At 28.5% G+C, this 24,058-nt stretch overlaps 2 protein-coding genes across 2 annotated transcripts; both read left to right on the top strand.

The window, feature by feature from the left end:
- The first annotated feature begins 2,271 nt into the window (after positions 1–2,271).
- LOC113860898 (ABC transporter G family member 34-like) lies at positions 2,272–10,575 on the top strand. Its single transcript, XM_027493449.1, has 20 exons — positions 2,272–2,645; positions 2,916–3,036; positions 3,241–3,329; positions 3,753–3,837; positions 3,967–4,257; positions 4,438–4,528; positions 5,284–6,184; positions 6,345–6,505; positions 6,629–6,732; positions 6,868–7,033; positions 7,121–7,207; positions 7,407–7,549; positions 7,634–7,966; positions 8,065–8,355; positions 8,471–8,554; positions 8,656–8,789; positions 8,882–9,109; positions 9,287–9,458; positions 9,673–9,927; positions 10,306–10,575. The coding sequence occupies exons 1-20, from the start codon at positions 2,272–2,274 to the stop codon at positions 10,573–10,575; spliced, it is 4,380 nt and encodes a 1,459-aa protein (XP_027349250.1).
- Positions 10,576–13,946: 3,371 nt separating this feature from the next.
- LOC113860894 (ABC transporter G family member 39-like) lies at positions 13,947–22,859 on the top strand. The gene is made up of 20 exons (XM_027493444.1): positions 13,947–14,287; positions 14,378–14,498; positions 14,627–14,715; positions 14,869–14,953; positions 15,079–15,369; positions 15,464–15,554; positions 16,390–17,290; positions 17,531–17,691; positions 17,855–17,958; positions 18,099–18,264; positions 18,362–18,442; positions 18,723–18,868; positions 19,794–20,126; positions 20,242–20,532; positions 20,804–20,887; positions 21,002–21,135; positions 21,253–21,480; positions 21,637–21,808; positions 22,229–22,483; positions 22,590–22,859. Exons 1-20 carry the CDS (start codon positions 13,947–13,949, stop codon positions 22,857–22,859), a joined length of 4,344 nt encoding a protein of 1,447 aa, XP_027349245.1.
- The last annotated feature ends 1,199 nt before the right edge of the window (positions 22,860–24,058 follow it).

Below are 24,058 nucleotides of genomic sequence, written 5' to 3'. Positions count from 1 at the left end.
AAAAACATAAAAAGTCAAATAATATATACACATATACATACATATACATGCATATATATATATATATATATATATATATATATATAACACAATAAATGAAGAATTTAATAATTTAATAAATTAATTGAATAAAAAATTTTAAAAAAATATCATGTGAAAATTTATTTTTAAGATATGAAAATGAAATGAAAATAACTTAAAATAAAAATATTGAAAACGTGAAAATTCAAAAAAAAAATACTTCATATAAATAAAAAATTAATGAATTAAATACTTTGAAATAATTTAATAAAATATAAATGAAATAATTTAATAAAATATAAATTAAAAAATTAAATTGTTAACCTTGATAAAAAAAAATAATATATAGATTTTTGAAACAAATCCATTATAATAATTTTTGCGTACAACATTGAACATTTATTTATGTTGATATTTTGATTTCCAATTAGTCAACCTTTCATGAATGAAACGTCCTTTTTTCATTTTCAGTTAGTCAAACTCAAATTGGTCTCCGAAGAGGTGTAATTATTCAATTTTCTCTTTAAAACATATTTTTAAATCTATAATTTGTTATCCAAATTTATTTTTTATTATAATTTATTAGTTAATGACATGTTAAATGTAATATAGCATTTTAACCTCGATCTAACTATGCTAATTAATAATGTTATAAGCGATTAAATTTTTTTGTGCATATTTTTAATGATAAAATGAAAAACAAAATATGTTTTTAACAACATTATTTTGTAAATTTTTTAATTGACATTGTTAAAAAATATTAAATGTCACAAATCACTAAGACATTACATCATCGATGAGAGATAATTAATAAATTTTAATTAAGAGATTAAAATAATAACAAATTACACGTTAAAAACTTTTATATTAAAAAAATCAATCATATTTTTTATATTTTAAAAATCAATTTAAAATTTTAGTCTACGTAAATATTTTGATCTCCATTTTCTCAAACATTCAAACTGAGTGAAATGAAACAATTTTTCTTCACACACATACATAAATAATACTTTTGAAAGTGAACTTATTTATTAAACCCTGAACACTAAGCTTATTAAATAAAAAAACATCTACTATTGTCTAATTTAAAATTTATATTAACTTTAACTTACTAAATTTTTTTAATGTTTTTTCTTATAATTAATTTTTGTATCCATACGATGCACATAAAATATATGGTATAAATTATGTTTTTAATTTAATATTTTAAATTTATGTTTTATTTTTATAAATTATCAGAACTCTCTTACTAAAGTTTCATATAAGTTTGTTTAGAATTTTTTTTGTTTAAAATTTTTTCTAATTTATGAATTTTTATGACGTAGAAAAGTTTAAAAAAGGAATTTAATTATTATATGTAAAAAATTAAAAGATAATAAAAGGTAAGAATAAGTGACAAGGAATATTTAAAGAGTATTATATAGATATTTTTTTTCTCCATTTAAGATTATTGTATATAATATTAAGAATTTTTATAATAAATTAAATTGATTATTTTTCAATACGACTTATTTGAAAATTTAGGAAAATAACTATAAAAAATTTAAAATTTGAAAAATTAAAAGCATGAAATGTCAAGAAACATATACATGAAAGAAATTAAAATTTAACAAACAAATAAATAAATGAAGTACTTAAAATATAAATTTGTAAAAATGCCATGTCGCTATTTATTATAACCTTAAAGTAAAAAAAAATTGAAAAATCAGAGGCATGAATAGTCAACAAAAAAAAAAAAAAAAAAAAAAAAATATATATATATATATATATATATATATATATATATATATATAATAAAGGAAAAGTTAATACAATCAAACCTAATAAAGAAATCAAATTTAAAGTTGTTTTAAAAGCCTACTAATTTAGAAAAAAAAATATTCCATGCAATAACTTTAGAGAAAGACTTTAATATTACATATAAACGGATTTAGAAATAAAATAATTAGTGATTTATTTTTATACCAAATGCACATACATATTTATATTGGTATTTTTTTTGGCCTTAATTTAGTCAAACTTTCAACCTGAGTTGAATGAAACCGCCTTTCTTCATAACTATCTCTTAGACACTTATATATGACACACACATGCCAACAAATGTTCATTCACATTTCTACATTCGTATCCCTTTCCTTCCAAACTTATGCAAAGTGTCTACTATATTAATTTGAGAAATATATACATCACCATGCTATTCAATTGAAATTATCAATTCACAGATCTGAGGTTTGTTTAGTTAGAAATTAAATGGCGTTGACAATCACAGAGAATGATCTTGTAAGAAGAACAAGAAATCACCGAAGCTGGCCGTCTACGAGTTTCAGATCGGCATGGACAGAATCTCCAACTTCAGATGTGTTCAACTTCCGGCGGGGTGAACACACACACGAGGATAATGAAGAAGATCTCAAATGGGCTGCCATTGAGCGCTTGCCCACATTTGATCGCATGAGAAAAGGGATGCTGAGGGTAATGCTTGATAATGGGAAGGTTGTGCATTGCCCAGTTGATGTCACCAATCTTGGGTTGCAAGATAAGAAGTTGTTACTTGAGAGTGTGCTAAAGTTTGTGGAAGATGATAATGAAAATTTCCTACGCAGACTCAGAGATAGGATTAATCGGTATCTATCTGTCTGTAAAATTGATTATTTGGATTCAGGGTGTTAAATAGGTGGAAGAAAGAAAGAGAAAAAGAAATGATAAGTGATTTGATAGAAAAAGAAGAGATCGATTAAAAAAAGAGAGAAAGGATAGAAAATGGATATAAGAAAAAATGAGTGTGAAAATTTTATTTATTTATTATTATTATTATTATTATTATTATTATTATCATCAAGAATCAATATTTTTTGTCACTAATATTGACTGTGTGTAAATTTATAATAATACAGGGTGGGGATTGAAATTCCAAAAATTGAAATCCGATACGAGAACTTATCGGTGGAAGGAGATGTGTACGTTGGAAAAAGAGCACTCCCTTCTTTACTTAACGTTGCTCTCAACACTTTTGAGGTCAATTTTTATTTTGTTTTTCTATAATATGAACCCGTGATCGAGGAAATTTTTTCTTTTGATATAAAGCAAGAACTTCCTACGTAAACTTTAACTGCATGCTTTATACTTCATTGATAACGTCTTTATGATCTTCGTTAAATTTGAAACTATTGATGTTATTTCAAATAACTCTTTCTAATTCATCTATTGTGTGCTTGATAGAGTATTATGGGATTGTTTCACCTTGTACCTTCCAAGAAGAGAAATATTCAAATTCTCAAAGATGTCAGTGGAATCGTAAGACCATCAAGGTAACTTTTGAAAAAAGGGGAGAACAATACACGCTTGTAACTTAAGATTCGAGTCATACAACTTCGTTTTTAAATCTTGACGTTTGAATTATGTGTGATTTAAAATTTACTCGAAATTTAGGGCTAAATGACACATGATTTTCATAGATGTATTAATTTGTATATATACATTAAAAACCTTAAGAGTTAAATTATACTTTTTAAAAGTTTAGAGATTAAGGAGCATGAGTAATAATAATAAAAATTATTAACAGTTTCAAAGATGGTCGAATTTTTCGTGTCTTGTATTACAATAGTTTCTAGAAGAAAATTACAATAGTTAATTGAGAAATTAGTTGCTGATTTATATTTAATCATTCTATTATTTACTTAATGGTATTTAAGAATTAACCTTATTTGAATTATTTAACATTGTAATCTCAGGATGACCCTACTCTTAGGTCCTCCAGGTGCAGGAAAAACAACATTGCTTCTAACACTTGCAGGGAAGCTTGACCGGGACTTAAAGGTTCAATCACAATTCTTTTCATATTTTTCTTTGCTTAGAGCAAATCAAAATACTTAAACAACATGTAATTAATTTATATAATCTTATGCGTAATTCTAAATAACTGATGAAAATTGATGTTATGACCAGGCTTCTGGGAGAATCACTTACTGTGGCCATAAATTAAATGAATTTGTTGCTAGAAAAACTTGTGCCTATATTAGTCAGCATGATCTTCACAGTGGACAAATGACAGTGAGAGAGACATTAGATTTTTCAGGACGTTGTTTAGGTGTAGGCACAAGGTATGCAATGTTGGAAGAACTTTCAAGAAGGGAAAGAGAAGCAGGAATTAAGCCTCACCCTGAAATTGATGCATTCATGAAGGCTATAGCCATATCTGGCCAAAAAACTAGTTTGGCAACTGATTATGTTCTCAAGGTTAGTAACCACACCGACATAAATTCTCTCTCTTTTATATAGCTTTTATCATCACTCATGTTTTCTTTTCTTTGCACAGAAATTCATTGCTACTAAAAAGACATTGATGTATTATAAGTATTACCTCTCCATACTTCTATATAATTTACGTTTTATTTACATTGTCTTGAATTCTTATAGATACTTGGATTGGATATTTGCGCTGACATTATGGTTGGTGATAACATGGCAAGGGGTATATCTGGCGGACAAAAGAAACGTGTCACAACAGGTTAATTACTGCTCTTTTTAATGCTTAACTAACAAACTTAATGAGTTATTAAATAATGAAAATTATTAATTTTAATTCTTAAAATTAAATTTAGACAAGTAATTATAGTAAAATTTTATTAGGAAAAATATTGATTATATTTTATATTTTATATTTTTAATATAATAAATATTGTAAATGTTTAAACTAAAAGACTGAGAGATTAACAACAAATTTAAATAATTAATCCATACATATTGAATTAACCATGTTAAAATTCAAATCTATGGTAAGCTAATTATTCGCAATCAAAATCCTAGTATTAAACTCTAGTGGTAAAGAAGGCAAGAAGGCAACAATTTTATTTTTTATTTTTTTACATTTTAATTTTTCTTTATTATCAGGTGATCTAATTTCATCCTACTTGTAACCTATATTTACTATCTTTAATGACACTAACGTGGAGATTTGTCAGATAACAAAAAAGTTTTGAAATGAAAGTGTCGCGATAGAAGTAATTTTCTTTCTTCTTTTACAATTTTACCTTAATTTTTGGGTTAAGTTTAACAATTAATAATAAAAAACTTTTATTAAAAAAGAAAATATTTATTATAATAGAGATAAAAAAATGTAAAAATATTTCCTTTTTCAATAAAATCTTGCTATTATTACTTATTTAAACTAGCATTTCAAGTTGACCGTTTTTCTTATCATCTGGAAAGATTTATAGTTATCTATTAATCTCTACTAACTGCTTCAATTGTAACTATATGTAGGGGAAATGCTTGTAGGACCGGCAAAGGCACTTTTTATGGATGAAATATCAACAGGATTAGATAGTTCCACCACTTTTCAAATATGCAAGTTCATGAAGCAAATGGTTCATATAATGGATGAAACCATGGTGATATCTCTTCTACAACCAGCACCAGAGACATTTGAACTATTTGATGACATTATCCTACTTTCAGAAGGTCAAATTGTGTACCAAGGTCCACGTGAGAATGTGCTTGAGTTCTTTGAAAACATGGGTTTCAAATGTCCTCCAAGAAAAGGAGTTGCTGACTTTTTACAAGAAGTAACCTCCAAGAAAGATCAAGAACAATATTGGTTTAGAAGAGATGAACCTTATAGATATATTGCAGCACTTGAATTTGCTGAGTCTTTCAATTCATTTCACATAGGAGAGAAACTTGCACAAGAGTTAAAGGTTCCATATGATAAGAGCAGAACCCACCGAGCTGCATTAGTGAAAGAAAAGTACGGTATATCAAACTGGGAACTATTGAAGGCATGCTTCGCAAGAGAATGGTTGCTTATGAAACGTGACATGTTTGTTTACATATTTAGGATGACACAGATTACGGTATTATCTATTTTAGTCTTCACTGTATTTCTTAGAACTGAAATGCCAGTGGGTACTGTACAAGATGGACAAAAATTCTTAGGGGCATTATTTTTTTCTCTAATGAATATGATGTTTAATGGGTCATCAGAACGAGCCATAATTGTTTCTAGGCTTCCTGTCTTTTACAAACAAAGGGACTTCATGTTCTTCCCTGCATGGGCATTTGGATTACCTGTATCAGTTCTTAAGATTCCTATATCCCTTGTGGAATCAGGGTTATGGATTGTCCTCACATACTATACCATTGGATTTGCTCCTTCAGCTTACAGGTATTATGACTTTGCTTTATCTATATGTAGTTCTTAATTTTCTATGTTCAACTTGTTGTAGTAGGCAACTAAAATTACTTTTCAAATTATTTTACTATTTTGGATTTGGTAAGGATTATATGTTTAATAGAAATTAACATTTATGCTTTTGTTTCTTCAGATTTTTTCGACAATTCTTGGTATATTTTAGTGTTCATCAGATGTCTATGTCTCTATATCGGCTCATTGGTGCAGTTGGTAGAACGCAAGTTGTTGCTGGTATAGTGAATGGCTTAGTTTATCATCTAGTATTTGCTTTAGGAGGATTTATTGTCGATAGAAGTAAGACATTAATCTCTTCTCAATCTTTTGATATTAAAATTGAATTTTTTATGTTTGTAACTCTTCTTTTATAGTGGTTATAACAAGTACTTATTTCAACAAATTTTATTTTTATGCTTGCAGATGATATTAAGCCATGGATGATGTGGGGCTATTACATTTCTCCTATGATGTATGGTCAGAATGCCATTGTTATAAATGAATTTTTAGACGAAAGGTGGAGAAAAGTAAGAAATTTTTTTTTTCATTTTTTTTTCTCTGCCTATGCTATGTACATTCAAATACAAAGACAACTTTACATTGAGCCTAAACTACATTTGAAAACTCTAAACATTATAAAATATTTTTTTATAATTTTACAGCCAAATACAGACCCTAGAATAGATGCACCTACAGTTGGAAAAGTAATTCTCAAGTCTAGAGGCTTTTTCACAGAAGAGTATTGGTTTTGGATATGCATTGGAGCCTTGCTTGGCTTTGCTTTTCTTTTCAACCTTCTCTTTATTGCTGCATTGACTTATTTGAATCGTAAGTTATTATTTTTTAAGTCCATAATTGAATTGAATTTGCACCATTAGCAAACCGTATTTTTTTAATATCAAACCAAAATTTCAGCTTTCAGTGATTCAAAGGCATTCATCGTGGATGAAGATGACAAGGAGAATGAAAGGTCAAACTCTAGACAGCATATCATTAGTAGAGGTAACTCTTGTTTGATTTCAAGCGTATTTCATTGTTTCTTTTTTATGGAAATGTAGGGTATAAATAATCAGCTACATTAAATTTGGTTAATGAATAATTTTTAAGATATTCTTCACGGTTTTCTAACATTTCTAGAGAAGTTTAGTTAAACATTATTCTCAATGAATTCAAATTATTTAAACTTTTTGATGAATTGGAGTTCCAGGTAGAGACGTGGAAACGAAAAATTCATCAGAAATAGCTAGTTCTTCTCATCAAGAACAAAGAACAAGAATAGCCCTGCCATTTCAACCTCTTTCACTTGCATTCGATCATATGAACTACTATGTTGATATGCCAGCCGTAAGTCACTAAATTTAACATTATTCACTAGGACCTAGCCATATTTCACACGCTAAAGCTTTTGGTTTTGTTTCGATATATTAGGAAATGAAGAGCCAAGGAATCAATGAAGATAAACTTCAACTCCTACATGATGTTAGTGGTGCTTTTAGACCAGGCATATTGACAGCACTTATGGGTGTTAGTGGGGCTGGGAAGACAACCCTTATGGATGTTTTAGCTGGAAGAAAAACAGGTGGATACATTGAAGGAAGTATTACCATCTCTGGTTACCCAAAGAACCAAGCAACATTTGCTCGTGTTAGCGGTTACTGCGAACAGAATGACATTCATTCTCCATATGTTACTGTGTATGAATCACTATTATTTTCAGCATGGCTTCGACTTCCTTCAGATGTAAATACCCAAACACGAAAGGTGTGTTAGAATTAGAATAGTCTTTCTCATCTTCGCCGAGTAACAATTGAGTTTTCAATGCAAATATTTTCAATTTAACTCTGTGTTTGGTGATGTAGATGTTTGTTGAGGAAGTTATGGAGTTGGTTGAGCTTAAATCGATTAAAGATGCTATAGTGGGTCTTCCAGGCATAAATGGTTTATCAACAGAACAAAGGAAAAGGCTTACTATTGCTGTAGAATTGGTTGCCAACCCTTCAATTATCTTCATGGATGAACCAACATCTGGGCTTGATGCTAGAGCTGCTGCTATTGTTATGAGAACTGTGAGAAATACTGTAGACACTGGGAGAACCGTTGTGTGCACAATTCACCAACCAAGCATAGACATTTTTGAAGCTTTTGATGAAGTATGTTTAGAATCGAAAATATCTAGAGTACTGTGTGTAATCTGTTATTTCTTTTTGTAGATTATTAGATATTGAATAATTTATCTTAGAATTTTGTTTTCATTGATTTTTGTAGCTATTGTTGATGAAAAGAGGAGGACAAATTATCTATGCTGGATCTCTTGGTTATCATTCACATAAGCTCATAGAATATTTTGAGGTGAATAGGGGACGTTTTCTTCATTTATCACCTTCTCAACCTCATTTTTTATCATTTTGGTAGAAATTTCTTTTAGATTTGACATACATGCTCTGCTTCAGGTCATTGCAGGCGTTCCAAAGATCAAAGATGGCTATAATCCGGCAACATGGATGCTTGATATCAGCACTCCTTCAATGGAGGCGCAACTTGGCATAGATTTTGCAGAGATCTACACTGACTCTACACTTTACCAGTAATGTGATTTGTGTCACTACTATGCATAGTTATATGATGCCAGAATTCTAGCTTTATGACTTAACTATATTTTCTTTGTCCTTTCTTCAGAAGGAATCAAGAGCTTATCAAAGAGCTCAGTACTCCACAACCAGGTTCCCAAGACCTATGCTTCCCAACTGAATATTCTCAATCATTCTTTGTGCAGTGGAAAGCTTGTTTTTGGAAACAATATTGGTCATATTGGAGAAATCCTGCCTATAATGGCGTTCGACTCCTCTTCACATTAGCCATTGGAATATTGTTTGGTCTAATCTTCTTGAATAAAGCCAAGAAAATGTAAGTCAATGAATAATTTATATATTTGATCCAACTTGTCTATAATCTTGAAATTAGAAGATAGCTTTGCTCTTAAGTCTTATCAATGTATTTGGTGCTCTTACAATCCTACACATTTAAATTGCATTTGAAGTTACTAATAAATATTGATGTTTGATGAACTAAACTTGTTGGCAGCCAAACACAACAAGATTTATCAAATGTTTTGGGAGCCATGTTCGCTGCTGTGATGTTTCTTGGAAGCTTGAATGCAATGGGAGTGCAGCCAATTGTTGACATAGAAAGAACTATTTTGTATCGTGAAAGAGCTGCAGGGATGTATTCAGCAATTCCCTATGCACTTGGCCAGGTATAAATGTATAACACAAGAAATCTTAATCAATTTGTCCTATTTATAGTTATGCACAAGGTTATGTACCACAGAATTAAAGAAAAAAACTGACAAATTCAATTATTTCTTCAATGAAACTGATCATATATAACTTTATTAGATAGATTTCCTTGTTAGATTAATATAATAATATATGATTGTCTAACTAAAACGCACTTCTTTGATTTTGCAGGTGGCAATAGAGGCAGTTTATAATTTAATTCAAACAGTCATTTACACTGTTGTCGTTTACTCTATGATTGGATTTGAATGGAAGGCTAGGAAATTGTTTTCATTCTATTACTTCAATGTGATGTGTTTTATCTGCTTCACGCTGTATGGGATGATGGTCGTTGCATTAACCCCAAGTTACCAAATTGCTACCATTTGTAGTACCTTCTTCTTGGGCTTATGGAATTTGTTCTCTGGCTTTGTCATTCCAAGAACGGTATGTTATTTGCATTTTGACATATGTATTGTTCACTGTAAAAGTTACATAATTTAAGCATAGTTCTGTTAAGATATAGTTCTTATTTTTTATAAATTATTGTTTTTAGTCCATGTAGTCAAACCAAAAATTGATATTTAACAATATTTTAATAAATCATGTCATTTATATGAACTAAAAATAATAATATGTAAAAAATATAAAAATTATATCTTAATAAAAAAATTTATAGAGACTAAGTATAAATTGTGTATATTATTTGTAGAGACCAAAATACTTAATTAAGTCTTCTGATATATAATTCATGTTTGATGTTAGAAATTAAATAAAGCTCTTTATTTTAAAAATTGGAACTTATAATTCTCCTAAATGTTACAGCAAATTCCTAAATGGTGGAGATGGTACTATTGGGCTTCTCCTAATGCTTGGACAATCTATGGGCTTGTTACCTCTCAACTTGGAGATGAAGTTGCACAAATAGAAATTCCAGGAGCTGAAAGCATGAGTCTGAAGGAACTCCTCAAGAAAGGCTTGGGTTTTGACTATGATTTCCTACCGGTGGTTGCTGTTGTCCATGTAGTGTGGGTTCTCATTTTCATGTTTGTTTATGCCTATGGCATTAAATTCCTCAACTTCCAAAAAAGATAGCTAGGGCCCTCTTGTTTATTTTTCCATTTTGTTTCAAAAGCATCTTTTCATTTGTCTTCTAAACAATGGCAAGCCCATGAAATTTTTGGATGATTTTCAAATGACATGTTTTCATTTCTCTTTTAAACAAGAACAAACCCATTATATGCACATGTTTTTAGAAATACCACCACTGAATCAGAATTTGACAGCAGACGTGACAAGATATTACCACAAATAAAACTAAATTGGAATGACTAGCCTCTATATTTTTGTGTTTATAACACATAATATCAAAATAGTAAATATATTAACTTAAAAAAAACTATTAAATAACTTTTGAGTTTAAATCTTAAATATATGGTTGTATTAAATATTTCAAGAGAGATTTTCTTTTTATAATAATTTTATTTGATTTGAAGGAAATTATTTTTTATAAAAATATATAATTTCAAACATAAATATATTTTATTTTATTTTTATATGACTTACACACATCTATACCAATCTTATTCCCCCCCCCCCCCCTCTCTCTCTGAATAATAAGATAATGATCGATTCAAAGGCCGATTAAATTTATGATATATTTTGCTAAATTTAAATTTGACTTAACGTTTGAATTAGTAATTAAAATTTTGGTCTTTAAATGTGTCTCATTCATTGATGATTAAATTACTGATTTTTTAAAAAATGATTATTAATAATTTAGTTGCTAATGATACCTAAATGATAGATAATTAAATTAAAAATAAAATAAAAATACTATAGAATTAGTTTTTTTAGTGACTAATTCAATGATTGATTCTCTAAAAAAAAGTTACTGACTAATATTGATTGATAATTAAAAGAATATAAAAAATTAAAATAATATTTATAATGTTGATTAACATATAATGTTAAATTTTAGAAATTAAATTTAAATTAATATTAATTAAAATTATAACATTTTTTAAAAATCATTTTATCTAAAAAGTATCTTTAATTTTATATAATATATCAAGATTTAAAATTTTATTATTTAAAACTTTTTTATTAAAAATAAAAATATTAATAAGTATTTTTAAGGCATTTATTAAAGAATTCAAAATATTTTTTATTAAAAATATAAAATTTATTATATATTTTTTAAAAATTATTATTTTTTGATCGGTGTAAAAAAAAAAACAATCTCCTGAGCACATCAATTAAAAAGACCTAAAAAATTATTTATTATATAAAAATATAACGAATACTTTTTAATTAATAAATTTGTATTATTGTAAATTATTTAAACTAAATTTTTAAAAATAAAGTTCGCAATTTTGTTATTATTATAACAGCTAACATTTAGTTGAAGCGGTGAAATTATTACAAAAGTTAGCACATCGATCATAAAAGTTTCGGAAATATATATATATATATATATATATATATATACACTGAATTTATTGTATATTTAATTGATGAATTGCAGTAATGAAAAAATAAAAGTCCATTTATTGAATAGATTTAAAAACCCTGAAACTGAACCTGAAAACCAGAGAAGGTAAACGTTACATATTTGCAACCTTAATTGTTGTTTTGACTGCAAGCATAGTCAATGTACCAACCACACTGACAACCTTTACACTTAAACACACACACTCTATATAATAATAATTTTTATTAAAAATACAATTTATTAATCTAACGATTAATTCTTATAATATTATTATAAAAATTAGGTATTTAAAACTTTATATATTATTATAGATATAAAATTGACAAAGAATTTTTTAAATTTCAAATAATATATTATATATTAAAATATAGTGAAATAATAAACTTATTAATACTTATATAAATATTATTATTAAATATATCATTTTTTATTTAATCTTGATTTGATATAAAGGGGGTGAAAGAAAGTATTATAGTAGTGACTGACTTATCGATCCAGCGAGCAATGTTAAACTAATGTTATTTAATAACATTTAGAGATAATTTTTTTTATCAATTCAAATATTAAATTAAGAAATTAAGTTTGTAAAGTATTATATAATGTAAAAATTAATTAATACTTAATTAATAAAATTTATTTTATAAAAATTATATTTTTAATATATAAAAATATTAATTATAAAATAATATATTTGAAAATAATTAATTTATTAAAAATTTAATAAACACCTTTAAAATAATATTATATAATTCAATTATCAATTTTTATTTAAAAATAATTAAATAAAATAAATATATTTCAAAAACGTCCACACACCGACAGCACGTCTCTTATTTTTTTTTTTTTTTTTTTTTTGGGAAGTAAGACAGACGTCAATAACTTTGAAGTATGATAAACTATAAAACAAGACAGAATTTTACTATAGCATATAAATTTAATATAAAAAACATTTTTTAAATAAAAAAATTAATGCTTTAAAAGTTAGCATTAATATTCATTACAAATATAATAAAATACTGTCTTCATAAATATAATAAGTGTTTTTATTGGATGAATGTAAAAAGAGTTTTAGTAACTTTTTTTTTTGTTTTATCATTGAACGACCTTTGTATTAGTTTTCTGTGGGTATATTATTTGGTGAGTCTTATATAAAATATATTAATAATAAAAATAATGTTGAAAAGGGAGTACTTGTAATTTCCTTTTATTTAATTATTATGATATTCGTATATGCATGCATTAGTATACAAGTAAAAGAAAATGTGAAATATAGTTAAAGAATCCAAAATATTTGTTATTATATTTGATAAGGGTATCACGTCTGTGACTATTATCAAGTGTTTGTGTTCCCTTAAATGTATCTATTGATTTAATTAAAAAAATGTATCGCAATAAAAACTTACTAAAATCTGAATATTTTTATTTACTCCCTTTAGAAATGTCTCAATGAGACTTTTTAAAAAATATATTAATGACATATTTTTAGTATAATTTTTTAAACACACTCTTATTATTAGTTAAAGTTAATTAAAAATTACAAGAATTATATAGATCTCACTATTAATTTAATAATTTTTATTTATGTTTTGTAATTTTTAATCAATAACTAAAAATATAATAAAGAAGTATGAAAAATTGTTCTTAATAATTTTTTCTTTTAATTAATACAAGATATACATGTAGATGGAGATATAGATATATATGTACTTTGACCAAGATGTAGTCAAATTATCTGTGTCAAATGGTTGAATGAAAGGAAGGTTCTATAGAATTACCTATGAGACACATGCATATATACTACACAGAGTCACACCCTCCTACACAATTTCATCATCTTCTCCTCATTTTCCTCTCTCTAGTCCTATACTTTTAAATTTGGACTGATAGTGTCATATTTGAGATATAAAAACTCTTGCTCTTGCTATTCATTTGATGCTCAGGTCATTATCAGTGAGCTGATTTTAGAAATTACATGGCCTCTTCAACAAAAAAGAAATTGGTCACAGGAAAAAGAAATAATAGGAGTTGGCCATCCGCGAGCTTTAGGGCAACATCTCCATCTATAGTAGACATGTTAAACATAACCCAAGAGGATAATGAACATGATCTTCAATGGGTTTCTATGCAACGCTTGCCAACATTTGATCGCATGAGAAAAGGGATTCTGAGACAATTGCTTGATGATGGAAAAATCATGCATCACCAAGTGGATGTCACCAATCTTGGGTTGCAAGACAAGAAGTTGCTACTAGAGAGTGTAATAGAGAATGACAATGAGAAATTCCTACTTAAATTTAGAGAAAGAGTTGACAGGTGTTAATATATTTATTTATTTATCTATATATCTATCATTATTATATTAAGACATTAATACTTTCTATTGATCTGAATTTTTAAATACAGGGTGGGGATTGAAATTCCAAAAATTGAAGTTCGATATGAGAATTTATCAGTGGAAGCAGATGTGCATGTTGGAAGCCGAGCACTTCCTACCCTACTTAATGTTACTCTCAACACTTTTGAGGTATACCCGATTTGATTGTTTCTTTTAAAAATCCAGTAAGTGAAGGAATAATTTCTTTTTCTTGATATCAAATGAATGCTTCCTACACCAACTTTAACCATTTTTTATTCATTTGTTGTGCATGATAGAGGATTCAGGGGATTTTTCACTTCACACCTTTCAAGAAGAGAAAAATTCATATTCTCAAAGATCTCAGTGGAATTGTCAAACCATCGAGGTAGCTAATAAAAGTTGCATAAGAATATATTTATTAAAAAAGTATTATCATCACTTTTAAGGACGGTTGAAATATGCTTTTATTTAATTATTTTATTACATATTTAATGCACTTTAGGATTTAATCTTATTTCATTTAATATGGTGATATCAGGATGACCCTACTTTTAGGTCCTCCAGGTGCAGGAAAAACAACACTGCTTCTGGCTCTTGCAGGAATGCTTGATAACAATTTAAGGGTTTGTTTGCATTTTTTTTTTTCATATTTTTATTTAGTTTCAGTCAATTTACTTAAATAAATTCATGTTAGTTCTTATCATCTCAAGCATATTTTTTAATCACGAAAAATTTATGTTATGATCAGGCTTCTGGAAGAATCACTTATTGTGGACATTCAATGAATGAATTTGTTGCCAAAAAAACTTGTGCATATATTGGTCAACATGACCTTCATTGTGGAGAATTGACAGTGAGAGAGACATTAGATTTTTCAGGACGTTATCTGGGTGTTGGCACAAGGTATGATATGTTAGAGGAAATCTTAAGAAGGGAGAAACAAGCTGGAATTAAGCCAGACCCTGAGATTGATGTATTCATGAAGGCTATAGCCATTTCGGGGCAAAAAACCAATTTGATAACAGATTATTTTCTCAAGGTTTGTGATTATATGCGTTGGCTTATCTCCAAGTAATTAGTATTACCTATATATTTATCTCTTAATTAGATTGATTTATTTCTCATTCTTATAGGTACTTGGATTGGATATTTGTGCCGACATTAAGATTGGTGATAACATGAGAAGGGGGATCTCTGGAGGAGAAAAGAAACGTGTCACAACAGGTTAATCAATTAATTAATTTATAAAATAGTTTATCTAGCATCTCCTAAAATTGCTGTGTTTGAAGATTAAATTCTCTTCTAGCCATTTTTTTTAAAAACAACAACATCAATAATAATAATAATAATAATACAAAAATATCATAAAAATACCTTAATTTTTAGCAAGCTATTGGCCGAAAAAGAAATAGTGGTAGATCTTACATATTTTTATAGATTTGATATTTTTTATATTTTTTTACACTGTATTCATGTCAGTTTTTGTTTCTCTTTATTTAATTTGTTTTTATCGTATCATTTATTATATTTATCACTTTTTCTTTCTTTCCTTTCTGTCGGTCTTTTTCCTGTGGGTATATGTACCATCTGAGTGCATCTAAAATGATTATTTTCTTTTATCTTTCTTTCTTTGTCATCATATTACTTGTTAAATTTATCACATTTTTTCTTCCCATCTCTCTTTTCCCTACGGGTGCACTTACCATCTTGAGTGTAAAATACTTATTTTTAATAGTTTTGTTTGATGGCTGTGGTAAAACTTGAAATCTTACATAGTTATAAATAAGGGATGTAACAAATTTTTTACTTTTATATTTTAATTATTTTATTATTACGCAAAATATTTTATTGGCTCATTAAAGAACTCGTACTTTTTATCAATGAGAGGCTAATAAAAGAATAAAAATGTTTAAAAAGATAGTATTTTGATACTAAATTTTTTCTTTCTGGTGTTTTCTTCTAATAATTAATTAATGGCCTCCAACTATAACTTGTATCTAAACATCTGTAGTTATCTATTCAGATATATACTTACGATTTCAATTTAATTTTGGTGAAGGGGAGATGCTAGTAGGACCAGCAAAGACACTTTTCATGGACGAAATATCAACAGGATTGGACAGTTCCACCACTTTTCAGATATGCAAGTTCATGAGGCAATTAGTTCATACAATGGATGAAACTGTGGTGATATCTCTTCTACAACCAGCACCAGAGACATTTGAACTATTTGATGACATTATCCTACTTTCAGAAGGTCAAATTGTGTACCAAGGTCCACGTGAGAATGTTCTTGAGTTCTTTGAAAAAATGGGTTTCAAATGTCCTCCAAGAAAAGGAGTTGCTGACTTTTTACAAGAAGTAACCTCTGAGAAAGATCAACAACAATATTGGTTTAGAAGAGATGAACCTTACAGATATATTTCAGTGCCTGAATTTGCTGAGTCTTTCTATGCATTTCACATAGGAGAGAAACTTGCACAAGAGTTGAAGGTTCCTTTTGATAAGAGCAGAACCCACCGAGCTGCCATAGTGAAAGAAAAGTGTGGTATATCAAATTGGGAACTACTGAAGGCATGTTTCTCAAGAGAATGGTTGTTTATGAAACGTGACACATTTGTTTACATATATAGGATAATACAGTTATCTGTCTTAGCTATTTTAGGCTTCACTTTGTTCCTTAGAACTGAAATGCCCAGTGACACTGTTCAAGATGGACAAAAGTTTTTTGGAGCATTATTTTTTGCTATGGTAAATATGATGTTTAATGGGGGGTCAGAACAAGGCATGATTGTTTCTAGGCTTCCTGTCTTTTACAAACAAAGGGATTCCATGTTCTATCCTGCATGGGCATTTGGGTTACCTATATGGCTTCTCAGGATTCCCGTCTCATTTGTGGAATCAGCAATATGGATTGCACTCACATACTATACAATTGGATTTGCTCCTTCAGCAGGCAGGTAATAATTGTTTGTTCGCATTTTCTAAAATATAATATCCTTAGTTTTCCTTGTCAATTCAATTCCTAAAAAATGTCATATACTGACAAAAAAAAATGTTAGGCGTTAATTGATTGGTATAGGCTTCATTTAATGAAAATTAAAAAGTTATTCTAAGTATTGTGGCGATAGTAGTTTTTTTAGACTAGAATGAAAAAAAAAACATTTTCTAAATTCGCATTTATCCTTCCATTTCATCAGGCTTTTTCGACACTTCTTGGCATTATTTGGTATTCATCAGATGGCTATCTCTCTATACCGGCTCATTGGTGCAATTGGCAGAATACAAGTTGTTGCTAACATGCTGAGTGGCTTGATTTGCCAAATTATATTTGTGCTAGGAGGATTTATTGTCTCCAAAAGTGAGATATCAATTAATTGCTTCTTAATCTTTTAGATCGTGTAGTTCAAGGATACTTTAAAATTTTTCTAATGTTCAGATTTTTTTTATTGTTTCCTACTCTTGTTTTATAGTTATGGTACACTTATTTAAGTTATTTATTTTTTATTTTTTTATGCCTGCAGATGATAGTAAGCCATGGATGATATGGGGCTATTACGTTTCTCCTATGATGTATGGTCAGAATGCCATAGTTATGAATGAATTTTTGGATGAAAGATGGAGTAAAGTAAGAAATATGTTTTCTCATTCTTCTCAATTCCTCATTGCGTATGTTACCTAAATTTCATTACAAAAAAACAAATTTGCATGTCTAAATTACTTCCATTAACTCCAATTATTGTCAAACATGTTTTATATATTTTGCAGCCAAATACAGACCCTACAATTGATGCACCTACAATTGGACAAGCACTTCTCAAGTCTAGGGGCTTTTTCACTGAAGATTATTGGTTTTGGATATGCATTGGGGCGTTGTTTGCGTTCGCTCTTCTTTTCAACCTTCTCTTCATTGTGGCTCTGACTTATTTGAATCGTAAGTTGTCAAGCTATTTGATTTTAATAATTCATATTCCTTAATTGAATGGAATTTTCAACATTAGTAAACCTTCTTAATCAAATCAAAATTTCAGCATTTGGTGATTCAAAAGCATTCATCATAGATGAAAGTTACAAGAAGAATGAAAAGTCAACCCGTGAACACCATGTCGAAGGTTTTAATATCTAACTCTCTTTCCTTATTTTCTTGCTGATTTCAAGAGCATTTCATTGCTGTTTCTGAAATTGTTGTGTATAACTAACCAACAATATTAGTTTTGGTTAAGAAACAATTTTTAAGTAATTCTACTATATGAATTTTATTTTTTCATACAGGTTATATTCTCTTCACGACTTTGCGACAGTTTTTAAAGAAGTATAGTTGCACATTATTCTCACATAATTCAATTTATTTTATGACGCTATTATTTAATACTCTGTCTTTCTGACAAATAGGAGTTCCATGTATGGACATGACAAAGAAAAATTCTTCAGAAATTGCTGGTTCTTTTAATCAAGAACGAAGAACAAGAATGGCCCTGTCATTTCAACCTCTTGCACTTTCATTCAATCATGTGAACTATTATGTAGATATGCCTGCTGTAAGTCACTAATTTCTACAATCCATGATATGCATCTTTATTGAGATTAAGAAATATCTCTTTCTTTGCAATTAACTACCCATTTCCTTTTTGTACTAAAATATCACTTTATTATGTTTTTTTTTCTCATGAAAAAAATCTCTAATTACTAAACAGTCTAACAAGAGAGAAGACATGGATTTTACGAGACCTATCATGGTCTTACAAACCCTACATGTATTTCTTACTTTTATTGCATCATATAATTGAAGGAGCAGGTTCACTAAATATTTCTAAATTTTCAACATACATAATAAGATAAACATGGAGTACCACTTTGAATTTACAAGGATCTTAGATTTCTTAAATGCAAATATAATGCATTATTTCTTACTTTTTACTGAGAATAATATAAAGGTATAATCAATCCCTTTATATGAAAATTCTATTAATCCCAATCTTAAATTTAAATATTTAAAAAGTAATACTTTTTTATGATAAAAGGAATGATTATTAAATTAAAGATATATAGTATTATAAATATTTTTAATAAAAAATTAGTACTTTGAAATGTTAAATCTTAATTTTATCTTTAATTAAAAATAATTATTATTTTTAATGTTTAAATTTAGTCTAAAAATCAAAAGTTAATAAAAATATTTTTCTCATTTTGTTAACTGTGATCTGTGGAACTGAATTCATGCATTTGAAAATAAGAAACTTTTATTAAAAATTAAAATATTTATTATATTGAAAATACAAAAGTATAATACATACTTTTTACGATTAAACACAGTCTTTAAAACTACCTTAAGTATAACCCAAACTGAAAAGTTTTCATAGAAACGTCAACTTGAAGTCTCCTTTGAAAATTAATTGGTCTTATTCATTTTTATAGTGTATATATATATATATATATAACTCTTGAATTTTTTTATGGTATCAGGAAATGAAAAATCAAGAAATGAACGAAGATAGGCTTCAACTGCTACATGATGTAAGTGGTGCTTTTAGACCAGGCGTATTGACAGCACTTATGGGTGTTAGTGGTGCTGGGAAGACAACCCTTATGGATGTATTAGTTGGAAGAAAAACAGGAGGGTACATTCAAGGAACTATTAACATTTCAGGTTACCCAAAGAACCAAGCAACATTTGCTCGTGTTAGCGGTTACTGCGAACAGAATGATATTCATTCACCCTATGTTACTGTATATGAATCACTATTATTTTCAGCGTGGCTTCGCCTTCCTTCAGATGTAAATGCACAAACGCGAAAGGTATATGTTTGAGCAAATTTTGTGATATTTTGTTAGTCATGATGAATTAATTAAATCTTTAATGCTAATATTTTATTTGAATTCTGATTTTGTTTTACTTCGGTTGGGGTTGCAGATGTTTGTTGAAGAAGTTATGGAATGGGTTGAGCTTAAACCAATCAAAGATGCACTTGTGGGCCTTCCAGGAGTGGATGGTTTATCAACAGAACAAAGGAAAAGGCTTACTATTGCTGTAGAATTGGTTGCCAACCCTTCAATTATCTTCATGGATGAACCAACATCTGGGCTTGATGCTAGAGCTGCTGCTATTGTCATGCGAACTGTGAGAAACACTGTAGACACTGGGAGAACCGTTGTGTGCACAATTCACCAACCAAGCGTAGACATTTTCGAAGCTTTTGATGAGGCAAGATTGAAATATGAAATCATTAACGTGTATTTGACTAATATGCTATATATTTCTTTATTATTATGTTATATTTTGCATAGTACATCGTCACATAAGATAATAAAATATTACGATAATGTGTTAACAAATAAAATAATACATAAATAAGAGGATTATTAGTTTAAATTATTTAAGATATTTTATATAAATAAGATAGTTCACCCCCATTCAAAATCTTAATACACAATTAATTAATTTATAATGCAAAAAAAATTATTTATTGTTGCAGCTATTGTTGTTGAAAAGAGGAGGACAAGTTATCTTTGCTGGACCTCTTGGTCACAACTCACATAAGCTCATAGACTATTTTGAAGTGAGTACCGAAGCTTCTATTTGATTAAGATCTCGAGTTTTTGATACCTCTGCTTTACAACATAATGTGCTAGTTATTAGTGGTAAAAATTTCTTTGTCTAATATATACTTCAGGCTATTGCAGGGGTTCCGAAAATCAAGGATGGTTATAATCCTGCCACATGGATGCTTGAGATCAGCACTCCTTCAATTGAGGCTCAACTTGGCAAAGATTTTGCGGATATTTATGCTAACTCCACACTTTACCAGTAAGTATTTTTCCTTTGGCGATTTGTCACTTTCTACTATGCATGGTTATATCGTACTAGCTAGAATTCTAGCTTTCTAAATAATAATTAAAATTTCTTTGTACATTAATTCTTCAGAACGAATCAAGAGTTTATTAAAGAGCTCAGTACTCCAGCATCAGGTTCCAAGGACTTATTCTTCCCAACCAAATATTCCCAATCATTCTTGGTGCAATGGAAAGCTTGTGCTTGGAAACAATATTGGTCATATTGGAGAAATCCTCCGTACAATGCTGTGCGATTCTTCCTCACATTAGTCTTTGCTGTGATGTTTGGTGTAATTTTCTTGAATAAAGCGAAAAATGTGTAAGTTGTCTATAATATTGAAATGGCATTGCACTCAAGTTTTATCAGTGCATCGATATTCTGAATTATGATCTTGCACATTTAAATTGCATTGCATGTTAATATATCGACTATATATTAATTAATATTAATTTGCTAAACTAATTTGGTTTGTAGCCAAAAAGAACAAGATTTATTTGATCTTTTGGGAGCCATGTACTCTACCGTGATGTTCCTTGGAACCATGAACGCTGTGGGAGTGCAGCCAGTTGTGGATATAGAAAGAACGGTATTGTATCGTGAAAGAGCCGCAGGAATGTATTCAACATTGCCCTACGCGCTTGGTCAGGTATAATTTAAGTAATGGAAGAGATAAGTAAATCAAATTTACCTATGCATACGATGGTTTACAAGGTTATATTATGGGCATACTTTTGCTAAGAGCTTAATTTTTAGACGGTTTATTAATTAAAAAATATTGTAAATATAAATTTTTAAGTAATTATCATAAAAGTTAATAATTTTTAATAATATAGTAATTTATTTGTTAGATGGCTGTGTAAATATTTTTTTATGATACAGTATTTTAATTAAAAGTTTTGCTAAATTCAACGAGACTAATAAATTGATTGTTAATTTGTTCAACGAAATTAAGTTTATAATGTTTTAAAAAATAACGTATCTTTATTGGATAGAGACCATGTCCCAATGGAAAACATTGTATATATAGTAGTTAAATTAACTAAAATACACTTTGATTGTTTTGTAGGTCGTTATAGAGACAATGTACAGCTCAATTCAAACGGTCGTTTATACTATGGTCATTCATTCCATGATGGGATTTAAATGGACGGCAGGAAAATTCTTTTCGTTCTACTATTACATGCTAATGTGTTTCATTTACTTCACCATGTATGGGATGATGATTGTTGCCCTAACCCCAAGTTACCAAATTGCTTGCATTTGTATTTCCTTCTTCTTGTGCATCTGGAACTTGTTCTCCGGCTTTTTCATTCCTAGGATGGTATGTTAATATGCCATTTTGATATTTAATTCATAATTTTATCCCGAAAATAATGTTAGTTTTTTGGACATATATCAGAAACTTATATTTCTCCTAAATGTTACAGCAAATTCCTGTGTGGTGGAGATGGTACTATTGGGCTACTCCTAATGCTTGGACGATCTATGGCCTTGTTACCTCTCAATTGGGTGATGAAATTGCACAAATAGATGTCGCAGGAGCTAAGAGTATGGGGCTGAAGGAATTCCTTAAGGAAAACTTGGGTTATGAATATGATTTCTTGCCAGTGGTTGCTGTTGTTCATGTAGGCTGGGTTATCATTTTCTTATTTGTGTTTGCCTATGCCATAAAATTCCTGAACTTCCAAAAGAGATAAGCAGGGATCGATACTTTTATATTTTCCATATTGTTTCAGCAGTATAATTTATATCATCTGAACAATGGTGCAGCCTGAAGTTCTTGGATATTTTCGCATGACATACATAAACTATATTTTGTAGTGTATATATATAGCGTTGAAGTTCTTGCCTATGCCATAAAGTTTTGTTTCGTAAATCATTATTTCTTAAATTTTGGTAAATCATGAATTTGTCAAATGTTATTATGTTAGAATTATTGAAATGTTATCTACTAATTTGTGTCACGTGATGAAGATTAAAGTAAAAAAATACAGAAAGTAAATTATATTTTACGTGCCTCATAATATACTTTCATTTCATGCTATCTAAATTTATTTTTTATATTTTTTATGTCATTATTTTTTTTTTTATTATTTAACTCCTGTATGATACTACTTTTCTATTACGTGCCTCATATCAAATTATTAATTTAAATTCATAATATTTATACAAATAAATTTATTGTTATAAGAATATCAGAATAGAAGAGACTAAGTCAATGTTAAATTATCAGTAAGTATTACTTTTTTTATAGGATCTTAAAAGCCCCTAGATCCTAAAATCTAATGACTGGAGGGTTTTTATTTTTTATTTTTTTCAACTAACGATGTGCATGAGGTCATCGCATCATTGAAGTATTCTTTAGTCTTTCATTTTTAACATTTTCTCTTTTTACTTTTTTCTACACAATTAAATATGGTCAAATCAACAAAAAAAATATTTAAAGCTCTTATCAATTAAACAAAATATGTATTTTTTCAATTGAATTCCCAGTATTTAATTAAGGTAATAATTTAGCATTAGAAAAAGACAATTTTAAAGTTCATACAAAAATGGAAATCCCCTGTACAGATAGTCAAAGTGTCAAACATTTTCAATAAAAGAGTGATACTGTTGTTAAGGACAACATTTTACAGACGTACAGTACAGATAACAATAATAATTAATCATTTGACATGGCGTACAGTAAAGGAAGAGAGAAAATAATAAAGACCATAGATAACATATAAATTTAAAATATATATATATATAAACAAAGTGAAAAAATCGTAGTTATATAAATAAACTGCAAACCCTAAAGTATTTCTTCATTCTTCTTCTCCTCTTTCCATGCCTGAGTTAGCTGACGCGTGCTCTATGTCAGGTATAAGCAACTCTTGTTATTCTGATCAACGGC

Source organism: Abrus precatorius, unplaced genomic scaffold (assembly GCF_003935025.1).
Source record: "Abrus precatorius isolate BTA unplaced genomic scaffold, Abrus_2018 Scaffold3, whole genome shotgun sequence".
NCBI lineage: Eukaryota > Viridiplantae > Streptophyta > Magnoliopsida > Fabales > Fabaceae > Abrus > Abrus precatorius.
This window is presented reverse-complemented; position numbering and strand designations above follow the sequence as displayed.